General features: G+C 43.6%; 3 protein-coding genes and 2 long non-coding RNA genes across 8 annotated transcripts; 3 read left to right on the top strand and 2 right to left on the bottom strand.

The window, feature by feature from the left end:
• Window positions 1–2,684: 2,684 nt before the first annotated feature.
• On the top strand, window positions 2,685–26,235 carry hoxa3a (homeobox A3a). 4 transcript variants are annotated; one of them, XM_088364599.1, is made up of 6 exons: window positions 2,685–2,902; window positions 8,220–8,347; window positions 12,297–12,435; window positions 19,890–19,932; window positions 22,711–23,257; window positions 24,685–26,235. In XM_088364599.1, exons 5-6 carry the CDS (start codon window positions 22,828–22,830, stop codon window positions 25,428–25,430), a joined length of 1,176 nt encoding a protein of 391 aa, XP_088220725.1. In that variant the 5' UTR covers window positions 2,685–2,902; window positions 8,220–8,347; window positions 12,297–12,435; window positions 19,890–19,932; window positions 22,711–22,827; the 3' UTR covers window positions 25,431–26,235. The 4 variants fall into 4 exon arrangements, with proteins under 4 accessions (XP_088220725.1, XP_088220727.1, XP_088220726.1 ...); XM_088364601.1 differs by lacking the exons at window positions 2,685–2,902; window positions 8,220–8,347; window positions 12,297–12,435 and adding an exon at window positions 18,953–19,048; XM_088364600.1 differs by lacking the exons at window positions 2,685–2,902; window positions 8,220–8,347; window positions 12,297–12,435 and adding an exon at window positions 19,481–19,646.
• hoxa5a (homeobox A5a) lies at window positions 5,639–7,747 on the top strand. The gene is made up of 2 exons (XM_088365144.1): window positions 5,639–6,438; window positions 6,889–7,747. The coding sequence occupies exons 1-2, from the start codon at window positions 5,763–5,765 to the stop codon at window positions 7,134–7,136; spliced, it is 924 nt and encodes a 307-aa protein (XP_088221270.1). The 5' UTR covers window positions 5,639–5,762; the 3' UTR covers window positions 7,137–7,747.
• On the top strand, window positions 13,362–15,816 carry hoxa4a (homeobox A4a). Its single transcript, XM_088364604.1, has 2 exons — window positions 13,362–14,277; window positions 14,739–15,816. The coding sequence occupies exons 1-2, from the start codon at window positions 13,860–13,862 to the stop codon at window positions 15,080–15,082; spliced, it is 762 nt and encodes a 253-aa protein (XP_088220730.1). The 5' UTR covers window positions 13,362–13,859; the 3' UTR covers window positions 15,083–15,816.
• LOC148379817 (uncharacterized) lies at window positions 17,460–21,681 on the bottom strand. The gene is made up of 2 exons (XR_015854845.1): window positions 20,504–21,681; window positions 17,460–17,907 (listed from the first exon to the last, which is right to left on the bottom strand). It is a non-coding gene; the product is annotated as an uncharacterized LOC148379817 (long non-coding RNA).
• LOC148379818 (uncharacterized) lies at window positions 26,231–27,768 on the bottom strand. The gene is made up of 2 exons (XR_015854846.1): window positions 27,429–27,768; window positions 26,231–26,599 (listed from the first exon to the last, which is right to left on the bottom strand). It is a non-coding gene; the product is annotated as an uncharacterized LOC148379818 (long non-coding RNA).
• Between the last annotated feature and the right edge of the window lie 17 nt (window positions 27,769–27,785).

Raw genomic sequence — 27,785 nt, forward strand, 5'->3', positions numbered from 1 at the left:
ATAATTACGCCCCCATGTTATCAGTCTCTTTAAATGCTGACATTTAATCACCACACATTTTGTTAGATTTTTAAGGTGGCTGTTTCTATTAAGATACATATGTATTTATCAAGTAGGGTCAATTGTTATTATTATGGATTTATTTTTGTAATAGTGTTACACACACACATCTGACGAAATTGACTTATGTTCGACAAGACGAAAAAAATGCCATGTTTTGGATGTGATATTTATTTGACGATAAATTGTGAATGAATGTTTCAAAATAGACATTTTACGATTTATTAATCTATGTCCATTTTCAAATTAGTGTCGAAAAATGTTCAATAGTTGTTGATGAATGTTGCTCGCTTTTGTGTAGTGCTTGTGTTAATCCCACTCTGCAGCCTGCACCATGATGAATTTCATATCTGCATCCCGATTGGAGACTACCGGCAGGCCGAAGTCACGTGAGTGCGTTCCTCGGTGCACGGTCAAAATGGTGTTTGGTGTAAATCTAGGCCGTATTGCTGTCATATATCACACAACCTCGTAAAAACGACACTGAGGATTTTGGACCAACAAATCAGACAGGGAGAAAATATGATTTCTTATTATGTGCTTGCTCTTCTTGATAAATATACGGCGGTGTATAGGTTGTCTGCTTTCAAACACAGCCGAGGAATTTGCAGCATCCACATCGCGTCCTGTCCAGTGCGGTGGAAGGATCTCTGCGAGAGATGTTGCGTTTGACCGAGCCCGTCTGCAGGTCCAGCCCAGGCCAGAGGCGGGACCCGCGGCCAGCCCGTTTGTCCGGCGCTCCCCGACAGCTGCTCCCATCCGGCTCTGCGGCAGCCTGCGCCAGCCGCCCGGATAAACACCGGATGCAAGCCTGGATGATGCAAACAGCAGGTATGTGCGACAAACTCCAAGTGTGACTTTTTTTTTCTTCTCTTCCTTCCTTTTTTTTTTTCTACACAAGGATACTTAGCCTAACCATTGGTGATTCAATTAATTTCGTGAAGCCACTGGTGTTGCAAGGGAGGAATCGTAAAAGTTTTATTGCGCAACTAATGAGTTTTGCAGCCATAAATTCATTTGGTCAGCGCCTCTGTGTTCAGCACCAATAGACCTTGCCGTTGGGGGGTTTTCTGTGCACTCCTATTACTCTCATAGCCTCTTATCCCCTTTGTGGTTGTAAAAAAAACTGACCTTTTGTGTACATCGCTCTCCTGCACTCTGAAGCTTTACTTTCTAATTGGGCCTCGCTGCAGTCAGTGGGGAAAAAGTGCTGGGATTTTTCCAGCACGTTGCTTTCGATGTCGAATCAATAAGCACTATTGACAGTTGCATATCGGTCAGGTGGATTTACATCGCACTGATGATTTTATTTTATTTTCAGATGGATTGAATGTAATGTAGAGCCTATAAGTAAAACAAAAATCAGTCACAAAATTCCTTTTTAAGTCATTTTATTTGCATGGTTGATTTATTTATTTATTATTATTATTATCAACTCGTGCGTTGTCTTTACCAGATCCAAAAGAGCGATGGCTCTATATAAACATGCGATCCACTTCAGGGAAATCGGGAAAGAAGTTCTTCGGTTACATGAAACAGAGAAGCAGGATGGAAACATTTTGCCACTTCATCCACTTCATGTAATGGACCCGAGCTGTAAAGTACATTAGTTATCTGCAACGTGCCACGCCTATACCACGCAAACGCATAAATATTTCAAGTGAAATTCTGTGAGCTCTTTTGGAGAGTCCAAAAGTATATATATTTTTTGTCTAAAATGCAAATTATGTGGTTGCAAATGAATCAGTTATCAGCTTGTTTTCAGCAAAACACCCCTTACACGTATACAAATTCAATATATCAATATACGCCCATTTAGAAACTCACTAAACATGCACCTTCATAAAATACTGATTAGACTCAGCAATCGATACCCTGCTAACTCAAAACACACACGCACACGCACACACACACGCACACACACAGGCGCGCGTGCAAATTCTTTCGTAAATGTGCCGTGTTTTTGTGCTAAACTAGGAAAATATTTGTAAACTAAATCTTATTACACACAATTAAAATATTTAATTATAGTCATACTGCTAACCAGCAACGATTTGTTCGTGAGGTCAAATTATAGTGTAACCCACCCAAAAATGTTTTTAATTTATTTACTGGAATAATGCAATAACACCCACAGTGTGGTAATTTGTTATTATTTGTTTTTATTTTAATAACAGAGCAGGAAATGTGGTCCCATTTGTGGTGAGGAATAATTACTTCAGTCTTTTGTGTGCACAAAACGACTCGCACGCTGGAAAAAATGTAGCTCCGGGTAAGAGGAACATTTCACTTGTGGGAATGCAAACTATGAAGATGCGAGACGAGGCAAGCTGAGGGGGAATGAGAATTTACTGTTGAACTCTGCGTTCCCTCTTCCCTCACTAAGATGGCGCCTGCTGTTGACCTCCTCCTTTGTACTCCCCCCACCTCCTCTCCTCCCTCCCTTCTTCCTCCAGCACTGGGCCATAAATCCGTTGTTGTTTATGAAAATTTACAACATGGCAATCCGGCTTTACGAGCCACCTCGGGCTCCCATTGGCTGCATCTCGTCACGTGGACAGGCGCAGTGAACATGAACTTTTTATATATAATTTCCAATCGAGGAATAGAGCAGCCTTTCATTAAACCGGCTCCCGCTCCTACACGGATGTTTTCATCGCGGTGACTCTTTGAAACCTCAACCCCTCACATGTCCTTTTTTTCTTCTCATTTTGGAGGATTTGATGCCACAGACGTGACTGGATGCTTTTGGCAAGATGTGTGGAAAGAGTCCCGGTGTGTCACTGCCCCCTCCTCGCGGGATCCCCTCTCAAGTCTTGTGTCATGGGACCCAACACAATAGGTAAGAGCGCAAATATTTATTCTGTGAGCTAGCCTGTAATAGCCGTATTGTTACAATCAATGGTTCATTTGTTACTGCTGGCTTATTGAAATTGATGCTGCTTGATTATCCGAAAAATAATTTGATATGATTTGTTCTGTTCGTTTGTCCTTTGCATTGCTTTCCGCGTGTTTATATGTCGTTGACTTTAAACTGGGATGGGCTTGAGCCGCAGTCGTGGATGATCTGCTATGGAGACGAGGGTGTTTTGTCGCCCTCTTGTGGATGCGCGGTTGAAGCGCTTGTCTCAAAATGTCTGACGAGGAAAGATTAGCACGTTGACCTCTATTGCAAGGGAAAAAATGTGTTTGAAGTTTGGGGCTCTGCGGGAGTGCGCCTGCGCATTCGCAGCGGATCATAAAATATTTTTTTTTTTACTGCATACAGAACAGATGGTGTTGAAACTCGCATGCCTGACTGTTGACTCATTTCACAATCACTGTTAAATTTGAATTCCTCTCATCAGTTGCAGTTACTCGTTGCAAAAATATACCATAAAAGAATATATTTGACATACAGTACACAGAAGTTATTAATATAGAATAAATGTAATTGTACAATTAACGCAGATTGACAAAAATGACTGCAGTCATGAAAGTTAGATTTTTTTTTATTATGTCTCCATTAAACGTATTTAATTTGCAATATTAAAATGAATAAAAAATATATAGCTGCAAAGCAATCATGTGACAAATTGAATATATTTTCAACATGATCAGATTACCCAGGATCAAACTGTCATAACGTTTTTAGAAATATCCCCCTAGAATTTCTGCATGTTGTGTAATTTTGTGCATTTGTAGAATGTCAAATCACGTCGAACAATTATTTAAATATACTTGTTAATATTTTTGCAAAGCGTGTACATGTATGAGGAGCCTGCAGAGTGCACTGCCGCCCTATTATTGCTTCACGACCACTCCTGTTTTTTTCCCCCCTCTCCATGGCCTCTTTTTAGCTCCTGGGTGTGTCCTTGTCTCGACTTGGGGGAAATGGTTTCGTGGGAACTTAGCTGCCATTGGCCTGTCATAAATCAGCTGTTGTAGGAAACGCGCACACACTTCACTGTCCACGCATTGGCAAATCAACTCTACGTTTTAGAAGCTACCGTATCTAAGACCAGCAGCGTTTATATTAATATTTCCCCTTTTCTGCTTTTAAATCTGTATCTTGGACCTGTGCACAAGCAGGGCAAAGGTGTTTAGGGGTTAGGAAGCATGAACCCAAAAGCCACTTCACAAGCTCACAAAGAGGCAAGGGGTGCCATAAAAATTCCACAAGTGTGCATGTGACCAAACGGGGTTGCTGCCGTAGTTTTTATTTAGTTTCCTGCTTAGACGCTTTTTGTGTGCTTTGTTGTAGCCTACGCAATTCAAACGCCGTTTGAATAAATATATAGGGAACAGTTAGATTGGCAGATGTTATTCAGTAATATGCTCGTGCTGATTTAAAAATACTATGATAAATATAGATATGTTTTACGTATTTTTTTACATGGGAAAAACAGTGCCATAGACTCATTTTGTCCCCTGATCGATAGTACTAAGTGCGCATGAAGTACCGCAGAAAGATTTAGCAAAAAGAGTAGCTGTCTATTTTTTTTTCCAACTGTCTAGTGTGCCTCCACGGTGTAGTTTTAAATCGTTTTCATTGTTTCTAAAGTGTCCTAACTGTCTTTTATATTGCCTGCAAGACGAACTCCTCCTTTGGAAAGATACATTGAACTGAACTGAACAGTAGACGAGAAAGTATATACTCAAAATAGCCTTTTAATTTTGTTTTGTTTCTTCATATTTAATATTTACCAATGAGTGCCATCGTATTTTTCTTTCCTTTGTTTACACGAGAAAAAAAAATTAAGTACAAAGGTGTGTGTGTACTAATACAAATACATATACACAATGAGTGTATCTGCATAATTATATAGCCTATCTATGTGTACTGCATATTTATTTACTCTTGTAATATAATCATTTGGATTGCAGATTTGTGACGATGCATAAACCAATTTTACCTGTCCAAAAGATCTGTATTTTTGGGCAAAGGCTCTAAATGATTGTTATAGACTAATTATAATCAAATTGGAACACAAACAGGTTTTCATAATAAATAACAATCACATATATGTTTGTCATTTATTTTTGTATTGGTTTTACGGACGTGCGTAATCCATATCCAATTAAATGAATGTGTGTGATGCAACTCCCAAATTGCATATTGTTGGTATGTATGAGTTATGCTCTTTTTTCTTTTATTAGTGTTCCTCATAGACGTCTCGCGCAAATGTTTTACGATCATGTTGATGGGTGCGAAATATCCTTAGAATGGCTTTTATTCTATTAAATGGTCAATTGGCACTCCTCGCCTTGCTAACACGCGCACCAGGTTTGTGATGGGTGAACGCAAGCCTTGGGCTGCAGATATTGCATTCCCAGCACGCCTGCTCGTCTTGTATTGTTTCCAAGCAGCGCGTCCGCGTTTTTTTGCCGCAATGCTCGTTAACCTCCCAATGACCCCGCTCGCAGAATCAGTGCAACAGTTGCGCCAGAGGATGGCGCACCACGACAACGCAAAGTTCGCCCTGAGCTAGCGAGTCCTCCTCATCCCCACCCCGCGTGAGTTTACCTCCGGAGGTCACCAAGCAGGATTTACGACTGGTCAACAAAAGCACGTGATACTCCGCCGTACCCCATATTTGGGTGCCTACGTAAGAGAGAATCAAGTCCATGGCCCACTCATTTCCATAATTCATCATAAATTGTGCAAGGCTGCTATAGGACGCGCTAAAGCATAAGAGCCACAAATCAAGCACGCTTGCTTGATGCTTTTCTCCTCTTGCAATAATAACAATAATACGCGTAAAACAGCAGCGATACACAGCGAGTGGAGGAATTGTCAACAAATGAGCTCCTATTTTGTGAACTCATTCTGCGGTCGCTATCCCAATGGCGCGGACTTTCAGTTACATAATTATGGAGAGCATAGTTCGGCCGACGAGCAATACAGAGACTCCACCGCCATGCACTCCGGCAGGTACGGTTATGGCTATAACGGAATGGACTTGAGCGTCGGCCGGCCCGCCACCGGACACTTCGTGGCCAACGAGCGCACGGCCGCCTTCTCCCCGAGCCACTCGACAGCCGCCACCCCCTCGGCGGAGCCGGTCAGGTACACGCAGCCCGTCGCCAGCAGCTCCGCCAACTCGGCTCTGTCCCCCGCGCCTGACCCGATCCCGTGCTCGTCCTCGGTGGCCGGCTCCACGCAGGTCAGCGAGTCTCGTACCACGCACCGAGCCGTGAAAAACTCACTTCCGAGCCCGGGCCCGTGCTCCGGCTCCGGCGGGGGCAATCTGCTGCACGCTCGAGACTGTGCGCCCAAAGGGTCCCCCTTGGACGAAGAGAAGCCCACGGGAAGCGCGCCCGGCACGCCACAGAATGCCAGCGACCCGACCCAGCCTCAGATATATCCGTGGATGAGGAAACTGCACATAAGTCACGGTAAACTTTATTTTCTCTTCATGTAGCCAGGGGGAAGAAAAGGGCAGACTTTTCCCATGCATGGGGCACGTTATTTTTGTGTGTGACCAATATGGAAAAAGAATGTATTGCGTAAAAGTCATACTTTGTTCTGGACTTCCTCAAAATGTGCAGTATTTTCTCTTGGAGAAAATACATAAACACTTAAAAAGTCAAAAATGTTGAATTTGGTGGGCGCTATAGTGTATTTTTTATGTCCACAGAATTGCCTTTATTGCAAAAATACTCATGCTAAATGTGGGCGAATTTCAAGTGCATGATGCACACCTATGCTAATTTTTAAGACCGTAATCAGTAATTTTTTAAAAAATTAAATAATTTACGATTTTATTAGCAATAAGGCTCCTTCCCACTCTAAATCGCGTTACACGTGATTTAACACACACCCTTTCCCTTTTTTGCATTTCCAAGATCTGTCCGGTCCAGAGGGCAAGCGTGCCCGGACCGCCTATACCCGCTACCAGACCCTGGAACTGGAAAAAGAGTTCCACTTCAACCGCTACCTGACCCGCAGGCGGAGGATCGAGATCGCGCACGCCCTGTGCCTCTCGGAGAGACAAATCAAAATCTGGTTCCAGAACCGCAGGATGAAGTGGAAGAAGGACAACAAGCTGAAGAGCATGAGTATGGCTGCAGGCGCGGGGGGGTACAGGCCTTGATTACCCCCCCCCCGACCCCCCCACTACCCCAATCCACCCACCCCACTCATCATCACCCCTGATAAGGAGTGAGACAAAAATAAAAGTTATGTCATAACTCTTGGAGGTGCAGAGACATGGCTCGCCAACATTTCCATTTAAAGTGGTCATTTTAAATGTACATTTCTGCTTAGATTTAGAGAAAACGGTGAAATAAATGTTGGTTTAAATTATTTCTTGTTCAGAAAAAAAAGAAGGGAGAAAATGCTACCTATTAACCAGCGAATGCACTCAATGTACACTCAGCTTACTTGTTTCGCTCCATTTTCTGTGTACCTACGGTATATTATGTGTATTGTATTTATTTGTGTGGTGTATATTGCGATAAAAGCCGCCAAAAGTCTGCAAAGTGTTTGTACGTGTGCGTACATATAGCTGCGCATTGTAATTTGAATTGCTTTCCGCAAATATTTTCTTTTTTTTTTGTCATTCGTTTAAAATCCGCGCGTATACTCCGTGGTGTCAAACTTTTTTTTTTTGTAAATGTTTTTTAAAAGACTGGAAGTCAAGAATGTACTGTAAAGACATTGTTGCTGTTCATCATGACAATTATAATAAACTTTTTACTGGAACTGCATTAATTTGCGCGCTGCTCAAGGGGGTGCGCTCTTTTTTAAAATATTTATTTAAATCCCTCACGTTTTAAGGAAAATCAACAGGTTCGAAACGAATGCATGTTAATTCTTTTTATTTTATTTTGAACTCACCTTGCTGCTGTTTGGGTTCCTCATCGGGCGCACACAGCAAACACACCAAAGTGTCTTTTTGCACCTCCCGCAACATCAGCTCGATGTTTTCAAGCTGTAAACTTTATTAGGCCCCTTTCAGGCTCTTCGACATTTGGGTGCTAAATGAATGGGGGGTTTTGTCTATGAATTAGATCGTAAAAATCATCCGGAGCGCGTCCAGATAGGCTCACTGGCCATAAACGGTCACGTGGTGGCCATTAAAGTAAGTTTTATGGTTTTGGGGAGTTGACAGTATATTGCACATAACATATAATCGCACTGACGACGAGGCTTGGTCTGACTCTGCCTTTTGCAGCCCTTTGAGGAGTGTCTTGACCAGAACACTGCGCCCACTTCAGCTCAGTGGACCGGACGGGAGCCGACCGGACCTGATCGGACCTGCTGTGCATGCAAGCATGGCCGGGATGAGCAGCTCCTCTCCGGGTGAGTTTGTGCACATCGAACGGTAGCTGGAGAACAAGCGAGCCTGTGTTAAATAGCCTTATTATTGTGCGCTCTGCCTCGATCTTTCCCAATTAGTCCATTACGCTAATTTGTCAGCGATGCTGGGCTGAATTCTGGTCTGGGCAGATGTTGCGAGCAGGCAGGGTTGGGTCCGGCTCATGGTCATTTAATTGCTTCCTTCCCCGTGTAACTTGTTTCCCTCCATCTGGGGTGCGACTCATAATCCATTTTTGCATGTTGGATAATTATCTTTGGGTCCATTTCCACCCACTAACTTCTCGTCTTAGAGGATGTATGGTTTTTTCCCCCCCCCGCCTCTCAATTTGATCACATTGGACAATTCACAGGACAAGTTATTTTGTGCGCAATGCAGAGCCAGAATTGTTTGTGTGATGACTTTTATGGGAAGTTTGGTGCATTTTACGCACATGCGTATTCGGGCTCGGCTGTAAACAGTGTCAAGTAAACACAAGTTTGAAAAGGAATTCCGTTTTGTGTCAGCCACGTCATTTTGTGTTCGGGTTGAAAAGTTCAAATGACACCCCCCTCAGCCCCCTTTTGGAAAAGTCACTCTCGCTTTGTGGTGACAGAGGAACGTAGACGCCATTGTAGTTTGATTTTTAGGACAAACAATGAAAGAATATGCACGCACCAGTTTGTTCTAGCTTACTGTGTGTCGTTAGCATAATTGCCTGTTTAGTCATTTTAAATTTACGCTCACAATATCATTTGAAAATGACAGCGTGCTTGCTAAAAACAAAAGTTTTTTTATGTGTTGAATCTCAGTCGATCCAAAAAAAAAGATTGAATTGATGCAACTAGGCTCTTTGATTTTTGATTATTTCTTTTTTCCAAAAGGAACCCCGCGCTCATCACTAAACAATATTTTTTTCCTTACTATAAGACAGTAGAACAATATTATCCAAGTAAAATTAAAGCCAAGTGGACCTGAAGTTCTAAAAATATGCGTGAATAGAGCTAAATAAATTTGTCTTGACTTAAAAATGTTTTTAAAAAATGAACGAAAAAGACTGAATTGAATTGACTTTTTTCATTCAACGATTTTCTTCCCTAGTAACTCCATTTTTTAAATTGGGTCTCTCTTGACTTAAATAAAATAACTTCATCAATTGATCAAATATTTTCCGCACCCTTGTGTTCAAAGGGCTCCGTGCATTGTTATATTCTTTGACGTCACTTCCTCATTTTAATGACCTTTCAAGAGATCAGACGGATATTTTTCCTCTCTTTTCCCAAAACAATTCAATCAAGCCATATATCCGATGCATATTGCACATTTCTCATTGGGTGAAGTCACCATGCAATGTGAGGTTATGCAGCTTTGTGCTGCTAACACAATGACAATAAAACACAGCGCACATGCACTCTCAAAGGAGAGAGAAAGCGAGCTGGGCTTTTTTAGAAATGAAAATCCGAGCCAATACGTCAAATGATTGCGCGGCACGCTGCCAGCCTGAGCGAGTTCACGCGCAGGTCAGTCTCCCAGCTCTAAGATAAATCTGCATCCTCTCCGAGCCACCAGCAGAGCTCGCTTTAGGCCAAGTTCACTGTCAGCCTGCAAATGTGTGCAGAGCACATGCAGGAAACTTAATAGCACGCTTCCTTGGCCTTGTCCTGATAAGAGTGATGCGCGTAAATAAACACACAGGATGCTTAAAAAAAAGCTGTTGAAAGACAACAGTCTGGCTCCTTTAGCCCCAAATGTGCTACTTTATTTGCATATTTTGCCGTCATAGCCTTAAAAAAAATCCTCTTGGAAGCATCACGCAACTGGTGCAGGTTTTTCCTCTCCATTAATTTGATGGAAATGATGCTAGGCTTCACGTTGAGATTGTCCAATTTTTTTTTTGGGTGCAGGGGGGTGCCTGAATGGGCCACCTCTGACGAGAGCGAGATAGCAGGAGAGAGAAGAGGAAAAATTGGGGTCAAAAGTTGAGCTGCAGCGAGTCTCCGTCATCAGCTTGATGCCTGCAGCCTCATAATAGCGATCTTGACTCGTCCACACAAAAGGCAGAATAGCTTTGAATTACATATGTTGCGGGGTGCACTCCAGGTGAACCCTGTATGCACGGTGACCCCGCGTTCGGGAGGTGGGGAGGGGGGACCCCCATCCTCCCCCAGCCGTCCCCGGCAACAAGATTGAGTGGCTGGCGTTTTATTATCGCGCTTGATTGGTGAATTTCCTTTGAATAAATTGCATTTGATATGTTTGGAGACGGGGGTGCGCCATTTGCATTTTCAGGATTGATACACTCGACCCGGTCACCGCGTAATGGGAAGCCCCCCCCCTTCCCAAACTGAGCCCCCGGTCCCCTTAAAAATCATTTAGCCTCTCGCATCCTGATCGTGTTGAATAGAACGCTTTTAGGGGAGCAGAAATGGAACAGATGTTTTTTTTTGCGCTCACAAAGACGGGGTTAAAAAACGAATTTGATTCCATAATTGTGCGCTTTTGCTTTTAGGTAGAGTACGGGAAAATATTGCAAAATATTGGCGGAACGAAAATTCAGTGAATTTAAAAAGTATATGAATGAGTTGTGAAAAGGTAAAATAAAACTTTAATTATTTAAGGCGTTCAAAGCCGCAATACCACAAGACTGGTTAGTAAAATAAATGGCGACTTAAAAAAAAAATTGTCACAGCAGACACAACGATGTAAACAATTTGATTGTATTTATTGAACACAATTCATTTTCAAAATAAGTTTACTGATAGTTACAATTTTCAAGTTAGTCACAAATCAAATTTTGCACGTCAGATATTACATTAAACTAATAAAAACAATATTTTTTGCACACTTTAAGCACCACTTCATTTTTGAAAATGCATATTTGCGCATTTCACAATACTGTGCATCTTTTAGCAGTCCACATGCATTTTTGACCACATTAATTTTATTTTATGATGCCCCCCCCCTTCAGAATAATCCTTACTGGATACAGAAGTACATTCATTATGATTATCTATAGACAAGAGACCTTGTGTGAGCCACCTGCAATTTGTCACGATCGCCACAGCACTTCACTCATAATCTAAATTTACAGTAAAGTGTCATCATGATGTATCTTAGCTCAGCAGACCTTCACTTGTCGGTTTATGTTCGCTGAGTTGAGACAGCACGGTCGTCTAGCTCCTTTCCACACACCGCGCAAGCTTGTAAACTACTTTGGTTTGAACGCCATACTGCACAAAATAATTATTTTGCAGCATTTAATTTCCACTCAAGGTGCTGATTTTTTTTTTAAATGCACTTTTCAGTGATGAATTCAGGCTCACCTTGCAAGGCCTTCAATATAGATTCGACTGGTTACATTTTTATGAACGTGATAGCAAAAAGCAACAAGTGCAACAGAGCGTCCAAGCATGTAAGCATTATTTCACTCAAGGATAACTTACAGTAAGGGGCTAATAGCCCAGCTGCCCCCGGCCCATATTTAAACAGAAGCTCTGTAGAATCAATGGCAGCAGGTTGTAAATTCCTCCTCAGCATTGATGTTGACACGTTAATGTGCAATATTCCACTTGCAAGCTCAGTTAGATATTTCAGTCCCTTGCATCCAAAATCCAACTTGTTTGTTGGTTAAGATTTTTAAAAAGCAGTCCACAGTTGGCCAGAAGTCCAAGTCCGGGGTGAAGAGCGGGTCAGCGCGTCTAACTGATATGAAAATGTCGCCCCTTTGGAAGAAGGGGGCACGCCTTGTTGTTTAACAAAGACTGTCAATGGGCAAGATTAATCAGAAACAAAATGGAAACTGTGTCAGTTTGGGGTCAGGCACAAGTTATCTGTGTTTGGGGGGGAGTGAAGACAGAAAAGGGGGCACTCGGGAGGGAGAAAAAAGGGACGATGGGGAGTAAGGAAACGCGTTGGGATATTTCTCAAGTTTGGGCTTCTTGTTTGTGCATGCAGAGGCCTTGTTGATGCCGACAGGGTGTCTCGGTGAAGATTTGGAGCATCTTGGAGGAAATTGTTGAAGGAAATTGACTCACCTCCACGATGGACAGGCAGCAGCGTGGACTGCACAAGATCCCTGATGGCCAGCAACAAGGTCAGAAACTTTGTTCTAAACAAAAGAAGACATTTGGGGATCATTGCTGTCCATTTTTACAATACAAGGGAATTGTTTTTTGAACACGACTGGAAAAATTTCCCTCAAAAAATAAAAATAGCAGCATAATTTAAGGAAAATCATTATTATTTTACCTTGAAGTCAGGCAAAAACTTTTAGCACAAGCTACTTTAAATCTGTATTATTATTATTATTATTATTATTATTATATTTTTTTATTATTATTATTATTATTATTATTATTATTATTATTATTATTATTATTATTATTATTATTATTATTATTATTATTATTACATGCATGGTCACTGGTGTTTGGGCGTGAGTCCTATTTTCAAACTGAACCTTGAAGTGTTTGTATAAGGCATTTTTCGACCTACTGAATATTGTAAATGTGGGCTGAATATATAAATATATATAATTTACATATGTTATTACATATGGCAAAGGGAAAGCCACTGGCAGACTCAAGACACAATGTATTTATTTTTCTACCATTTTGTGTCCTTAGTCTGTTTTGTGTGTTTCCCAGCGCTGTCCTTCGTCCTTGTCAGAGAGCAAAACATCCCCAGCGCTTTGTTTTGCAGGCGATTGTGTTGCCACATAGATGCTGCATGTTTGCAATTGTTTCTTGGTGAGCCTTTCACAATACATTTGTCCAATCAGTGTGACAATATTTCTTGGAAGGAAATTGTCTTCCATGCTTCAAATAGTGTTTATTGATGAGTTGAGAGATATGCAAGGACAGGAGAATAATCCGATTCGTATCGGCGTGGGTTGCCTCGTTGGTGCGGCTTGGACAGAGGCAAAATGAAAGGTATTTTTTTTGCGTACGTGAATCGTGCGAGGTGTTTTGTGTATTTTTATAACCGCTGGTGCGGTTCAATGCAAGCTGGTCTGTGCAAGTCATTGTCCGTGAACGTTTTGGTGATGGTAGAGTATAAATGTTTATGTAACACTCGTGCTTGTAAGTTTTCAGCAGTATCTTGCAAACCTGCACACAGTCAGCATGCATATTCATAATCTGAAATCTGTGATTATGAAAGTATATTTCTGGCTAGATTCTTGTACTTTTGAGTTTTTTTCTCTTTTCCACGCGAAGCCTCGCCCACATAAGTTTGACGCCGTGCAGTCAACAAGAATCTTGATTGGTTTTTCTTTTCTATAATGAGATTTAAGAAGGAAAAGAGCTACGTAAGGCAGTCCGGAGAGGTTCTGCTGGTGCCAGTGCCATGCTTTCCATTGGTTCCTGTTTACATGATGCCCGCAGGACGCGCGCTGATTGGTGGCCCTGCTCACGTGACCACGCAACTTTGTACATTTGACAGCGAGTAGGAGGGTTTTGTGGAGATCAGAAAAACGACAGCGCGATAAAAATTAGTATTGTTGCACTTCACAAATTAATGACCATGAGTTCCTACTTGATAAACTCCAACTATATCGAGCCGTCCTTTCCTCCATGCGACGAATACCAGCAGGGCGGATACATCCCCAACCCGGGGGACTACTACGAGCGGCCAAAAGACACGGGCTTCCCCCATCACGAAGAGCCATCCTACCCCAGGTCCAACTACACGGAACCGGGCTACGATTACACCAACGTCCCCACCGCCGGACTGGATGATTTCAACGACGGCCACCACTCCACGGCGCAGCCGCAAACGCTCGCTCAAAACCACGGACCGCGCCTCGCGTCGGCCCCGGACGGCGGAGCGGGGGCCATTAAGGACTGCAGCCTCGCCGGTGAGGTCTACCCCGGCGCGGCGAAGGGCAAAGAGCCGGTGGTGTATCCCTGGATGAAAAAGGTCCACGTTAGCACCGGTGAGTTGTCATCGCGGTTCACGCGTACGCAGGCGTGGAGGAGCCACTGAAGGCAGCGCTGGTAGCAGGCAGCCACTTTGCAGCTGCAATTTACGACTATGGAGCAGCGGGGTCGGTAATTAAGGACCCTCGTAAATTTTATTGCCTGTGTTCGTCTGTCGGGGCTCATGCGCCTTTGTTGCTTTTTAACCCAAACTACCTCCTCCACTGGAATGAAGCCAAAGTGTAATATCCGATTCCCGCAGTTTACTTAATCTTTCTTAAGCGTCAGCTGTCCCCGGATGCTTGTGCGTGCGTGCGGGCGTGCATGCGTAAAACATGCAAGCAAGTACGATCCACGCAACTGGAGGGTGCTTTATTGCTTTCTGGAGAGAATCTCGGAATTGTGTGTTAACACCTGCCTGTTTGCCTGCATGTGTGCGACCCCCCCTTCTTCCTCCTCCCTTCAACCTCCACCTCAGTCAATGCCAGTTACGCCGGAGGAGTGCCCAAGAGGTCCCGCACTGCCTACACCCGCCAGCAGGCTCTGGAGCTGGAAAAGGAATTCCACTTCAACCGCTACCTGACGCGGCGCAGGCGGGTGGAGATAGCGCACACAATGTGCCTGTCCGAGCGCCAGGTCAAGATCTGGTTTCAGAACCGCCGCATGAAGTGGAAGAAGGAGCACAAGCTGCCCAATACTAAGATCCGCTCCAATTCGGCCTCCTCGTCCTCCTCCTCGTCGTCGTCTTCTTCTGGGGCCCAACAACAGCAGATGAAAACAGGCCAGCAGCTCGTGCCCACACCGTGCACAGTTGCTTTATAGTGCACAGCCCACCCCGTGTTAAATAAAACCCCAAACAAGACTGAGATGGCAAAGAACACAAGTGGAAATAGAAGGAAGGACCCAGTGAATATTTTGGTGTATTTTGCCCTTCGTCCCCTTCCACTCTGCGGTCGTCTTTCGCTTCTTCACATAAGATTGATTTTTTTTTTTAATCCCACAACGGCGACTGAAGGGTTCATATATTTGCTTTTTTTTTTTTGGTATTTTTATTTTTTTACGAATGAAGGATAACGCACAGTCACATGGATCAAAAAAAAAAAAAAAACGTGTTGCATTTCAGTTAGAAATGACCGAATGGGTGAGGCTTGAATCCTTTCCTTATGGATGGTTTATTTTTATTTTTTTTTATTTTTCACGAAGAAATTTTAATATACTTGAACGTTATGATTTAAAAAGCATTTCTTTAGGAGTTCCATTGTAGTCACGGTGTGTGTTCGAGTGCTGAATGTATAGTCCAGGTGACCTGCCCATATTGTAATGTACATATATAGACAAATCATGATTGAAGGCACAACGAGGATTGCATTTCTACAGGTAGAGCCTTTTTGGTTGTTAGTTCGTTCGTGCGCTCTTCAATATTTGCTTCGTGCTCGTGCGTCTCACGTGTTGTTCTAAACTGTGAATATACATTCGTGGTTGTGCCGTCTCACTAGTGACCCCTGTGCTGTAGTGTAGATTGAATATGTCCTTGTGAAATAAATGTTCACTTGTAATGCTGGGGATGGCTTTTGATTGTTATTCGAAATGGCGGATTAGCGCGCAACACGTAGCCACCAAAGCCGTGCGTAAAAGTCGATCGTTTTTTTTCCAAGTCTGTTTTTATTTTATTATGGTGTCGAGAAAATATTAATTACAATATATTTTTAGGAATTGTGTTAAAAATTTTAGATGATTTTGACAAATTGCTATTACAGTGTGTCGTTTTTTATTTTACAATACAAAAAAAAAGTAACATTTATTGCTATGTTCAAAGTCAGATTTAATTTTGAGACGCCTCCTCCTGTGATTTTTTTTTCTTCCTAAACATGCTCGGCTGTAATTTAAAACCCCAGCACTCACAAAGTGCTTTCCCAAAGGCTTGTCACAAGCTTGACTTTTGACACCCTAGACGCAAACCGAAATTGTCAATTCCATCAGATTGTTTTCCCTCGCCATTACAAGGCGACCTCAGCCAGCCTCAGTGCACCCGAGTGTGAGTGTTGGTCACTACCTGCTACATCCAAACAATGACGGGTTCAACTAAGGGACACGGCCGATTCTGACCAATCGCCAGCCCACAGCCCTTCTTATGACCCCTGACCTCTCGACACATACAATGTTCAGACCATACATCAGCGCTGAGACCCCCGAGAGTCTTTTCTTTGCGTTTTAGATTGACCCCGAGACGGCACTGTGGACAAAAAAAAAAAAAAGGCCGTTTTGAAGGTGTGAACCTCGGCCATGAATTCATCCAAAGAGACACCCCAGTCAGTTTGGAACAAAGGGGGAGAAACATGTTGCTTTTGTACGAGACAACCAATGTTTTTGTAGTGATTAGTGAGCACGAATTACATTTTTTTAAATCCCTGAATTATTTTGCGTCATGCCTGATGGTGCGTTTTTATGATTTATGTTCACTGCAGTTGTCCTAAAAACTGCTCTGCCAGCACGTACATGCATGAAGACTGCAAAAAAATAAAAAATGGCGGTGAGCGTGAGTGACACCGATTTTGCGCAGACTCCACGAAGAAGTCCAATTACAATCTTCAAGTCATTTGCCAATAGAGGTCACTTCCAAAGTGCTGAAATTTTAATTTGCCCATTCGCATGGCTCGTTGAATAATGAATGGGCCGGGGTTAGAAATAGATGTGAAAATGTGCCTTATTTTCATTTCATGTGATCTCTTCAGGGCGTGCGTCACATCTCCTCTGCTCCACACTGACCGTCATGGCTTGTGAGTAGTTTGAAGCCTTTATTTTTTAGATTTGAAATTGAAAACCTATTTAATAAAAGTAGAATGGAGCTGTAAATTTGGCTAAAATCAAAGATCCTTATAATATTTGAGTTGATCCAATATTTATACAAGGCAATCACGATTTCAAAGCACACATGAAATTTCATATGTGTATATCTCGTGTATTTGATTTAGGAGCACTATAAAAGCAACGGCAATGCATTTGAAAGCTGTCAGGACAACTCCAAATGAAAGGTCCATTCAAAAAGAAAACAATGGACTGTATTGCCTTGTTAATCGTTAACAGAGTGCACTCGAGGCTTAAGTTAGCTTGTTCGCCGCTATTTTTGCAGAGTTATTTTGCTTTTAAATTTCAATACCCCTGAAAATTGTTGCTAGTTCAAATTAAAAAAGAGACTGAATCCAGCGCTACAAATCAACTTTATTATGAAGAGGAGGAAAAAAAAAAACAGAAATTCAATTATTCCTGATGTTGACCCGGAGTGCTTGCAGAGTGGACTATCTTCACTTTAGCTGCCTGTTAAGAGCCGCATGTCAACATTGCGCAAAGATATGCTTCTTGTTCTTCTGGCCATCGTCCAAGGGATCTTTGAACCCACCCTTGCTGACATGATAAGAAGCTTTGCTTAACTCAAAAACACCTCCCCAATAAGATATACAGTAATGTTCACGAAGCTAGCTGCTAAAATGGGACGAAAATGCTGTATAACAGACGGAGTTTGCTTTTCCTCCCAGCCCGCACTTGAATTTCTTCAGCCCGGGTCACGGGAAAGTTCACGTAGAGTGACGAAAGGTGAGACAAAATCTCATCCTGTCCACGCCAAGTTAATCCTTGTGAAAAAAATCCATCTGTAAAATAAAAAAAGAACAAAAATATTTAAGACACATCCCGGATAACAGCTTTTCCGTGCGTAAAAGTTACATTTCTGCCGTGCGTAAAAGTCAACTCTCCCGTTCGTAAGAGTAACTTTTACGCCCCCGTTCTTGCCTTTTAAAAGTTTACCACTCAAGTTTGGGAACACAAAAGGTTGGGCTCCGGGGTGGGGAGGGAGTGTGCTGGGGACGTTGTCCACGAGTGATTAATTGTTGTGGTGGCATTTTTCCACGCCCGCTTCTCGGTGTTGACTGAAAACAAGCGCCAAACGGTGCCGAGCAAAGAGAGAGAGAGCAAGAGATAGAGCAAGAGAGAGAGAGGCTCTTCCGGCCATGTTGGCAACGTTTTGGGCATTCCGGGCGCCAGATAGTTCCCATGGCGCGCGAGTGGCGCACTCCGTCGGTGCTGGCAGCCAACCAAATTATTTTTTTTTACACCCAATATGCAGTTTGTCTCCGACGTGATTAGTATTATGAGTTGCATCCAAATTGAACAGCCACCACAGTGAAAGGGGGCGACACTGAGTTTCCTAAATCCACACTTGAGAGTAATGAATGATCCAAGCGAACATGCTCTTGAAATCCGGCGTGAAGGATCAGACTACTTTTAGTATTACACATAAAAAGGAAAGTAATTCAAGAGCAGCACTTCTTCAACAGTGCGCGTGGAAATCCCAAACGCGTGTGACAGAATCCTGCTTTGTATCGCATCTCAGTGTGTCCGTTAATGATTCACCGACTTAAATAAAAGACATTTAAGTCACGTGACGCTGCTCCATGTTATGGCCGCGGCGAGCAAACCGGAGCCACGATGCGGCCATATGATGATCATTACAACCCCACTTTCCACGAGGGGGGACCTGGCTGGGTAGCTCGCGTTTATTGCGTGGAGAGGAGAAGCAAAAAAAAAAAAAAGGAAAAGAGGCGCAATCAAATAGGAGAAACGCTCCCGTTTTTTTGTCGTGTGTGTGTGTGTATGTATGTAGTACACGGCTGTCACGGACGGATATGTTTTTCCACGCGTAGAGAGCCTGAGCTTTGGGAGGATGGATTTTATTTTGAGGCATTTCCGCCAATTGTTCCTTTCTGTGGTGAATTATTGCAGCGAGAGGCGCAGGTCAGTATAAAGGGAGATTTTTAGGCCAATTATATATATTTATAAGATCTGATTTAGCCTTATTTGCAAATGTAGGTCACGCGTGAAACATTGTGTCGAATGGTTGTCACTTGAAATTTAATACATTTCTCCAATCATTCGGAATTTAAATTGTGTTTTCTGTTTCGAAAAAAATAGCTTGGCAAATTTGTGGATAATTTGCACAATATTTTATTTAGATACTGCAGTGGAAACCCAAACAATATTTGCGCCTAAACGCTCCATCAAGGTGATTTCCGTAAGGAATCAAATCCCGCATCCAAAAAGTAGGTGAACGCTGTGGGGTTGTGTCGTTCCACAGGGGGGGGAACGAGGCTATAATGGAAGACGGAGTGCCACGCAAGACGGCTCGGCCGCGCTGAGGTCACGGCGCTCCGGCGTGATTTATGGGCGCGGGGACTTGGGGAAGATGGTGCTCCGCAGCTAATGACTATTCGATCCGTTTGTGGGGGAAAATGCTTACCGGCCGAGAGGGAAACAACAAACAGCATATTTGCATAAGCTATTTTCATCTTCTTGCTTGGATTACTAAACAGAGAGACGACGAGATTTCATTCAGGTTTGTAAATATTAGTTTCATTTTTTTGGGTGGGTGAGTTTGAGCCCAAAAGGGCTTTTTTATTAAAGCCGCATTTGTGACTAATATTTCTTTTAACTAATATATTTTGTAAAATTATTTATTACAAAAATGTCTTGCTCTTGCGTCTTTCCCAAAATGTGACTATTTGTGCAATAACAAAAAATAAAAGAAAAAATATTGCAGAAAAAAAATCCTTATCATAATTTCCCTTCTCTGTTACAGAAATCCGGGCCCATAAAGCCACCTCACGCGCGCAACTACTCCGGTAAGTCTATATCGTCTTTATTGATTTATCTTGTGATGGCTGCTTATTCCATTTTTTTTTTTAAATAATAAGTAGCACGCCCACCAAAGGCCTGACAGAAGCAGTGTGTGACTTTTCTTTGGATGTGCAACACCAGCAGGCCGGGAGCAATAATTCCTTCTCTTCCACTTGTCTGCGAGGTGTAATTTGTCACTATAAACGTGACGAGGAAGGCTCTTGGAGCGCTGCCTCGCTCCTTTCAAAAAGCCATTTCGACTCCAGCCATGTGCACGTGCGTTACATATTTATATATTTTCTACATCTGTTTACCGGCCTTTTTCCTTCGGCTAGTTTTTTCCCCCCACCTCGATGACTTTTAACCTCCTTTATACTCGCATTAAAAATAAGAGAATCAGCAGTTTGAACACAGCACAAAGAGGTCAATAATTAAGCCGAGGTAGCTGAAAAAAAATCCTCACGCGTGAATTTTTTGGCCCACTCACCATCCCACGCGTATTTTCGACTTTTTTTTTGGGGTAGTAAAGCTGACAAGACAGTTTTCTTTCTCTTAAAGAAAAAAAGACAACATTACCACGCAGAGGGATTCCCCCTGCACGCGCGCGCTCTCTTCCCCTCTTCTGCTCCACGCTGAGTGGCCTCACTTGCAAGTACATCCAAGTATAATTTCAAACATGATCTCAAAATATTAAAGGTTCATTTCGCCAATTTCCCTTCAAAATGATGCGGAGAGGCAGTAAATTAAAAAAAAATGAATAAGGATCTTCTCGCATACTGTTTGTGATTATGTTCCTTTTCTCTGCCTCTTCTCTCGCTCTCTTTCTCTCTCTCTCTCCCTCATTTGGTTGGGGGAGGAGGAGGAGGAGAGGCAGCCACTTGATTTGAACTGCCTTTCCAAGGCGCTACTTCATTTGCATAATTTTTCTTGTCTATGGTGTGACGCTGCGGTTCGGGCCAGTTCACTGGTGTCCGCACGATCACGCAAGAAGTCCGGTCCAGCTTCGTATAGCCCCGCGCACAGGCTGCGTGCATGCGTGGTTTTATTATTACTATGGAGAAGCATTGCTTCCAATGGCATGAAGATAAATTCAGCCCTTGAAGCCAGATAAGAGTTATCTCGCTGACCCGCCTGCTTTCGTAATCTCCATGTACACATCCACGTCGAGTGGGGAAGACACGAGAAGGGTGGAAGAAAGGGAAGAGGAGAAGAAAAAAAAAGAAGCAGAGAGCTTCTCTCTCTCTCTCTCTTCCTCGAGTCTTCTTGTTGTGGTTGCCGCCTGCACGCATGGCGCTTGCTGCTTGCTGCTGCAGCCCTGCCCCTGCCTCCTCAACTTTCCTCTGGATTACTACTTTGATCGATTTCGTCGCTGAATGAGAAAATATTGCTCGGTGCTCTGCATTGGTCGTCAGAGGTTAAGGTAAGCAGGCCAGGAATAGGCTGCCTCGGTTCTAAATGGCCGAGTTTGTGTGTCGCGAGCGGTGATTTATCACCGTATGACTTAGATCTCGGTTCAGGAAGAGTTCACACACTCGCAGATTTCTCTTTACGTGGAGGAGCACACGGCAGCGCGCAAGACCAAGCCTGACTCCGCGCAGTCGCTCTTTTGGGATTAATGCACAGTTTGCTCCACCCGATTTGTTTTTAGGAGAAATCGGCCAAGTCCTCTCAGGCTTGCAGATACAGTCGAGACGATTACTTTTGCTTTAATTATTCGCTCAGTGGAGCCCATTTTGAGCAGATTTACTTGCTTGTCACGCAGCGGCTGCGCCAATGTATTTTTATTGTATTTTTTTTTTGGGCGCAGAAACTTTTTAGTAGTTTCATTTTGTTTTAAAACAAAATACATTGTAATTAATGTGGTTTAATGCTTACTTGACTCGTACAAAAGGAATGAAATGTAAGGTTGCATTTAGATTACGACTCATAAATTAGCATAAAAACAAATATTCGTTTATTGTTGTTATTATTAATATTGTTTTTAGCTAGTATATTTTTTTAGTACGGCCCACTTCATGTTAGACGTTTCAACTGATAAAAAAAATCACGGTAGTTCGTTTGTACGATTTTTTTGTAATGTTTTGATTTGTTTACTACCTTACTTCGTATTGTTTAGAATTAATAATACAATTTTATTTAACCTTAACGGCGTTTCACGTTAGTTGTAGGCCCCAATTTGTTATGCGGGGTCAGTGCTTGATAGCGATTGTGGCCGGTTGTTCCGAGCTCGGTCCAGTGACGCTGGCATGCCCACAGGATGGTCAGCCGCCTCGTCAACCCCATCAGCTGCCATTATTATGGGTCAGCACAGCAAAAGTTCACAATCTGGTCCTGAAGATGCACGAATGTCCACCCGGTTTTTCAGGTTTCCCCAAAGCTTTTATCTCAAGACGGAAGGGAATGTGCTTTTTTTTAAGGCTTGGCTGAGAAACGTCGCAGACAACAAAAATTGATCTTACTCAACACGTAAATTTATTACACCCCCAGACTGAAATTTTAAATGTTATTTTGGAGCGTTTCTAATAAGAGCGGTGTCTTAAAATGACGTTCTCTTTCTTGTTAAGTCCCGCAATTGATTTGGCAATGTGAAATGTTTTTGAGCGCATGTTGCTTAGCACAGATGGTAATAGAAGGTTGGCCGGTGCAAGCCAGAAGGTAAACGGTAATAGCGCGCACAAGCGGCGGGCCGTATCTCGCCTATAGTGCGCAGTGTCAGGCCCGCATTGAAAAGTAAGATGGATCGCCACCATTTCGTCTCCTCACAGTGCTTGTTGTAACCCCAGGTTCACCCGAGGAGGCCATTGGCGGAGAGGCGTCACGTGACCACGGGGTGCCAATGTTCTTCTTCAAGGGTGTCAAGACCCTGTCACTTTGTGAAATAAATATTGGGAAACGGCGAGATGCAAAAGGCAACCTACTACGACAGCTCGGCAATTTACAGTGGCTACCCGTATCAAAGCGCAAATGGCTTCAGTTATGATGCCAATCAGGTCCAATATCCCCGCGCCTCTCATGTGGAAAGTGACTACCATCGACCCGCCTGCTCCCTGCAGTCTCCTGACGGCTCGGTGGCTCCTCTGCACAAGGCGCTGGAGATGCAGGCGGAGAGCTGCGACGGCGGCACCGCCGCGCCGTCCAAGGCGCGTCATCCTGAGGGCAGCCCTCCACCCTCGCGCTCCCCCTCCGATACCGGCCAGAACAACGGCAGCGCGCAGCCGAGCGCCAAGAGCGGCTCGCCGTCGTCGGGCGCCCGCGGCAAGCAGATCTTCCCCTGGATGAAGGAGTCCCGCCAGAACACCAAGCAAAAACCCGCAAATAGCGCCAGTTCAGGTACAACACACGCAAGCCTGCACCATGAAATTGACGCTAGGGGGGCGGGGGGGGGGGGGGGGGGTGGAGGGGCGGGGGTAGGTGTCAAAACACACATAATATAATACTCCCACTGTGAAGGCCACAGCAAGTGGAGGGAATGTTCCCACTTCTTCCCCGTGCCTTCAATGTCACATAGAGGGAAATTTTACATGCGACTTGAGGAAGCACGGAGGGGAATAATCAACACCTCTGAGTAGTTCTTTTAACGGCGTCCAAATTCCATATGGAAAGGACAAATAGGGGATTTTAAAGACCCCCCACCCCCCCACGTTAGCAGACTAAATAAGGCCATGCTTTGGGATGAGATCCCACCATTTGCTTGCTGCCCCCTTGCCCTGCAAATGACCTTTGCCTACTGTAAACATACACATGCACTGATCACATAGCGTCCCCAATGTGTCAACAAACACACTAACATGAGCCAGTTGTCCCAGCAGCAAAGCACGCCATGCTGAACTCTACAAGTAGCCCATTTTCTTAACAAGAGCAGCACATCATCGTCATTTGGTTTCACGTACGTCTCTGTCTGCCTATAAATTTACGAGCTCCTCGCGGAGGTTATGTCATCCCACGGACCCTCTGCTCCGTGTTCGGCTCGACAGGTAGTAAAATTTACTATGTGCTGTTGGCCGCTTGCCATTAAACTCCAAGTGTGCCTTGCTTTGCTGAAGTCAGACTGCAAGAAGGGGCAGGCAGGCTTATCTGTGAAGTTGTGCACACAATGAGAAATGTGCCTGAGGCGTGTGCTACTGTGTGACTGAAGAGGGAGCGAGGGACACCCTGAAAGAGACACTGGCCTACTATTCTTCACTTGTATTTGCAGAGATTTTTTTTTCCAGTCAGAAGTCAAAAAGTTATTTTCATCACATGTGCGAACATGAATTGAAGTTACACCAAGTGTAATTACGCCCTTCTAGTTGACACTGACAGGCAGGTGCTCATTTTTGTGGTTAACGTGTCGAACTGTATTAATGAGGCGTATTCCTATAATACTTATGCTGCAAGTCATAAGGATCAAACCCGAGGCACGGGGGTTAGATCCGGCCCGCCAAATCATTATATGCGGCCTGGGGGGAAATGTTAAAAAGAAACCATGTGGCCCACTATATGGCTTTTATATATGTAATGTTTTGTATTTATACAGCCATGCCCCCATTTATTTGGAGCAAAATTGATTTATTTTTGACCGAGCATTTTAAGAGTGTTGTGACTGAAAAAATGTCCATGTTGTGGCCCGTGAGTGTATTTATCCAGTAAGCAAACACACACTCCTGTAGTTTTGTTATCAGCTGTGTTCTGCTTTCACTCTCACTATCCTGCCTGTAATGGATTACTGATTGACACCCTCCTCCTCCTCCTCCTCCTCCTCCTCCATCCCCTCACAGTGGAGAGTTGCCCGGGAGACAAGAGTCCTCCTGGGTCGGCCGCCTCCAAGAGGGCCAGGACGGCTTACACCAGCGCCCAGCTCGTGGAGCTGGAGAAGGAGTTCCACTTTAACCGCTACCTTTGCAGACCTCGGAGGGTGGAGATGGCCAACCTGCTCAACCTGACAGAAAGACAGATCAAAATCTGGTTCCAGAACCGCAGGATGAAATACAAGAAGGATCAGAAGGGTGTGGGGATGATGCCTTCCCCTGGGGGGCAGTCCCCTCGCAGTCCAGTGGGCCCCCCTTCCGGTGGAGGATACCTCAGCTCTATGCATTCGCTCGTAAACAGTGTTCCTTATGAGTCCCAGTCGCCGACGTCGTACAATAAGAATCATCAAAACGCGTACGGCATGGCCACGTCATACCCCCCCTCCGGTCTGAACAACTCCCACAAGAGGTATCCCGACTCGGCCACGCCTGAATATGACGCGCACCCCCTGCAGGGGGGCAACTACGGCACGCACATGCAAGGTAGCCCCGTTTATGGTGGTTACGTGGAACCCATGGCCAATTCCGGGGCTTCCGTTTTTGGGCTCACGCACCTCCCGCACCCGCCGTCCTCCAACATGGACTACAATGGAGCAATCACGATGGGGAACAGTCAGCACCACGGCGTGTGCGATCCCACGCCCACGTACACAGACCTTACACCGCAATACTCTCAGGGAAGAATCCAGGAGGCGCCCAAACTGACTCATCTGTAGCGGTGCGCGGCGCAGTCCGTATCACTCCGCCCATTGTCTAGAAGCCACCTCCGGACCGCATCACCGTCTTTTCTTTGTGTGCGTGCACACTGCGTCTACCATTTCAAACTCGCGCTCTCTTTTTTTCCTCTAGGTTTCTTTTAGTTTGATGATGTGTGAAGTAGCGTATAGGATAAATAATCTTTTTTTTTCAAAGACATTTCGGAGGGCTCGAGGAGAACGTCGAGAGCCAATGCCTATTTAATCTATTTTTAAATGTTTTTTCAAATTCAAACAGGGTATTATGAAACATATTATTCGTTTTTTTTAAATGTGAGCTTATTTATCCGCATTTGAAGTTTTTTTTAAAATGCATTTTGTTGCACTTGTGAAAGGATCCATATGGCATACGTGAAAGAAATGCATTTGTCACAAATAAGGGTATACGAGGTTAGGATGCAACCCTTTTTGCTTGATTTGTTCTATTTGGACATTCTGATGTTATTTATTTTTTGTTTAGTGTTAAAAGTAGTCCTGGTATTATTTGACACCCTAGCGAGAAGCTCACTGGGTTCACCCCCCCCCCCCCCCTTCACTCCCGTTTTCAACTTATCTCCACTTCCACCCTTCTTCTTCGATTAAATATTTTGTGTTTATTAATTTTCCTACAGAATGTAAAATCAATCAGTCGACGCAATAAGGGTGGAAGGAAGGATACACTTTAGTCGTTTCGTTATTGAACAGATAAAACACGACAAACCCCTTTCATACATTCCATGCTGCTCCAGTTCGAAGAAGTAAATAAAACAATAGAAATACAATCAAAGCATATTTGTTTTAATTCATACAAATTAATTCACATCAGAATGCATATTTATTTTTTATTGAAAAAAAAACCGTAATAAGAATTGTTACACATTCGCCAAGCAAAGTAGTGCGTAAAAAGTCCACCCGTAATTAAATGCACAGCAAATTATTTTTTGTTTACAAAAATTTAGCATTAATATCGTTCAGAAAAATAACAGGGACTGGCGGTTACATGCAAAAAAAGCTGCATAATTTATTTCCCTCTCTTCCTGATGAGACGTGAAGAAAACTCTCGGGTGGCCTGCTTCTTCCCTCCTCATCTCATCCGCGTGGGCACATCCATAATAATAAAAATGTCAGGCGCCGGACCCTTCAGCAAGGCCCTGCAAGTAGACAACAATATAAATGAGAAATCGTTGGAAAACTAATGTCCCTGAATATGTTTCGAGTCGGTCAAATGTGGCCAGAGAGGATACGAGCACCAAGTGAATTCGTAGCAAAAAGTCCAAATGCATCGTTAGGATAATGGCTAAAGGGAATTAAATTACAGTTAGAATTTGTTTTCAACGTGTAAGATGAAAATGATTCGGGGTAAAATCAATTTGAGAATTACTTTTTCGAAAAAAAAAAATGCTTGTAATGTAAACCCATGTTTTTGTTCATGAAAAAAATAATTGCATTCTCATATAGTGCTTCCCCCAAACCATTTTTTTTATTTTGCAAATATATTTTTTAAATCCTCGATCATGTCACCCCCCCCTAAAAAAAATCATTTTCAATCTGAATATGATTGATATAACAGGGCATTAGCAGCCATGACATATGGTGAGCAGGGAACCCTGGAACAATTGAACCATGGTGTGTCAAAGCTGGACTTGTGCATTCGCACGAGGCACTGATTTGACCCATATGTGCCACCTTGGCTCCATTTAAACCGAAAGTATAAACCCTGTTTTGCAATATATTCACATCCGTGTGATAAATTATCAAATCGCTCTTGTTGCAATACGTGTAGGCTCACCAGGAAAAAAGCCTCCACCCACTCCTTTCGTTACACAAAGCCTGTGCGTAATTCCAAACTTCCCTATGGCAACCTTCCCCACACTAAAGTGCTTCGATATGTGCAAAAATATCTCCATGTTACTTTCTAAATCACGTTCCAGTTAGAGATAAGCCCGATAAAATCCAGGTGAATACATTCTCGATACTCACCCGTGGTGTGTTCACTGCCTTCCCCCAGCAAGGAAATACGCACACGCCTTGTCCGATTCTTATTTATCTTTTAAAACATCCCTCCAGCGACAGCTCGGGCTAGAAGGAGCAGAAAATGGTTCTAATCTGAGCGACCAGTGTTTCTCGCCGCTTCCTGGCTGCATTTGATCCGGGGGAGAGTTAGAAGCCTTAAATGTGTTGTGAGGGCACCGAGCTGTCAGACCTTTTGGCGAGTAAGATTGATCGCGCGCAGGCTTCCAGCACTCTTTGTTTGGTATATAAGCAACAAACTGAGAGAGACCTACACCACTTCTTCCTCTCTCGTATACTCACCAAGTCATATTTTTCTTTCGATGG

The sequence above is a fragment of the Syngnathus floridae genome, chromosome 21, assembly GCF_059516105.1.
Source record: "Syngnathus floridae isolate MCC-2025c chromosome 21, RoL_Sflo_1.0, whole genome shotgun sequence".
NCBI classification, from domain to species: domain Eukaryota; kingdom Metazoa; phylum Chordata; class Actinopteri; order Syngnathiformes; family Syngnathidae; genus Syngnathus; species Syngnathus floridae.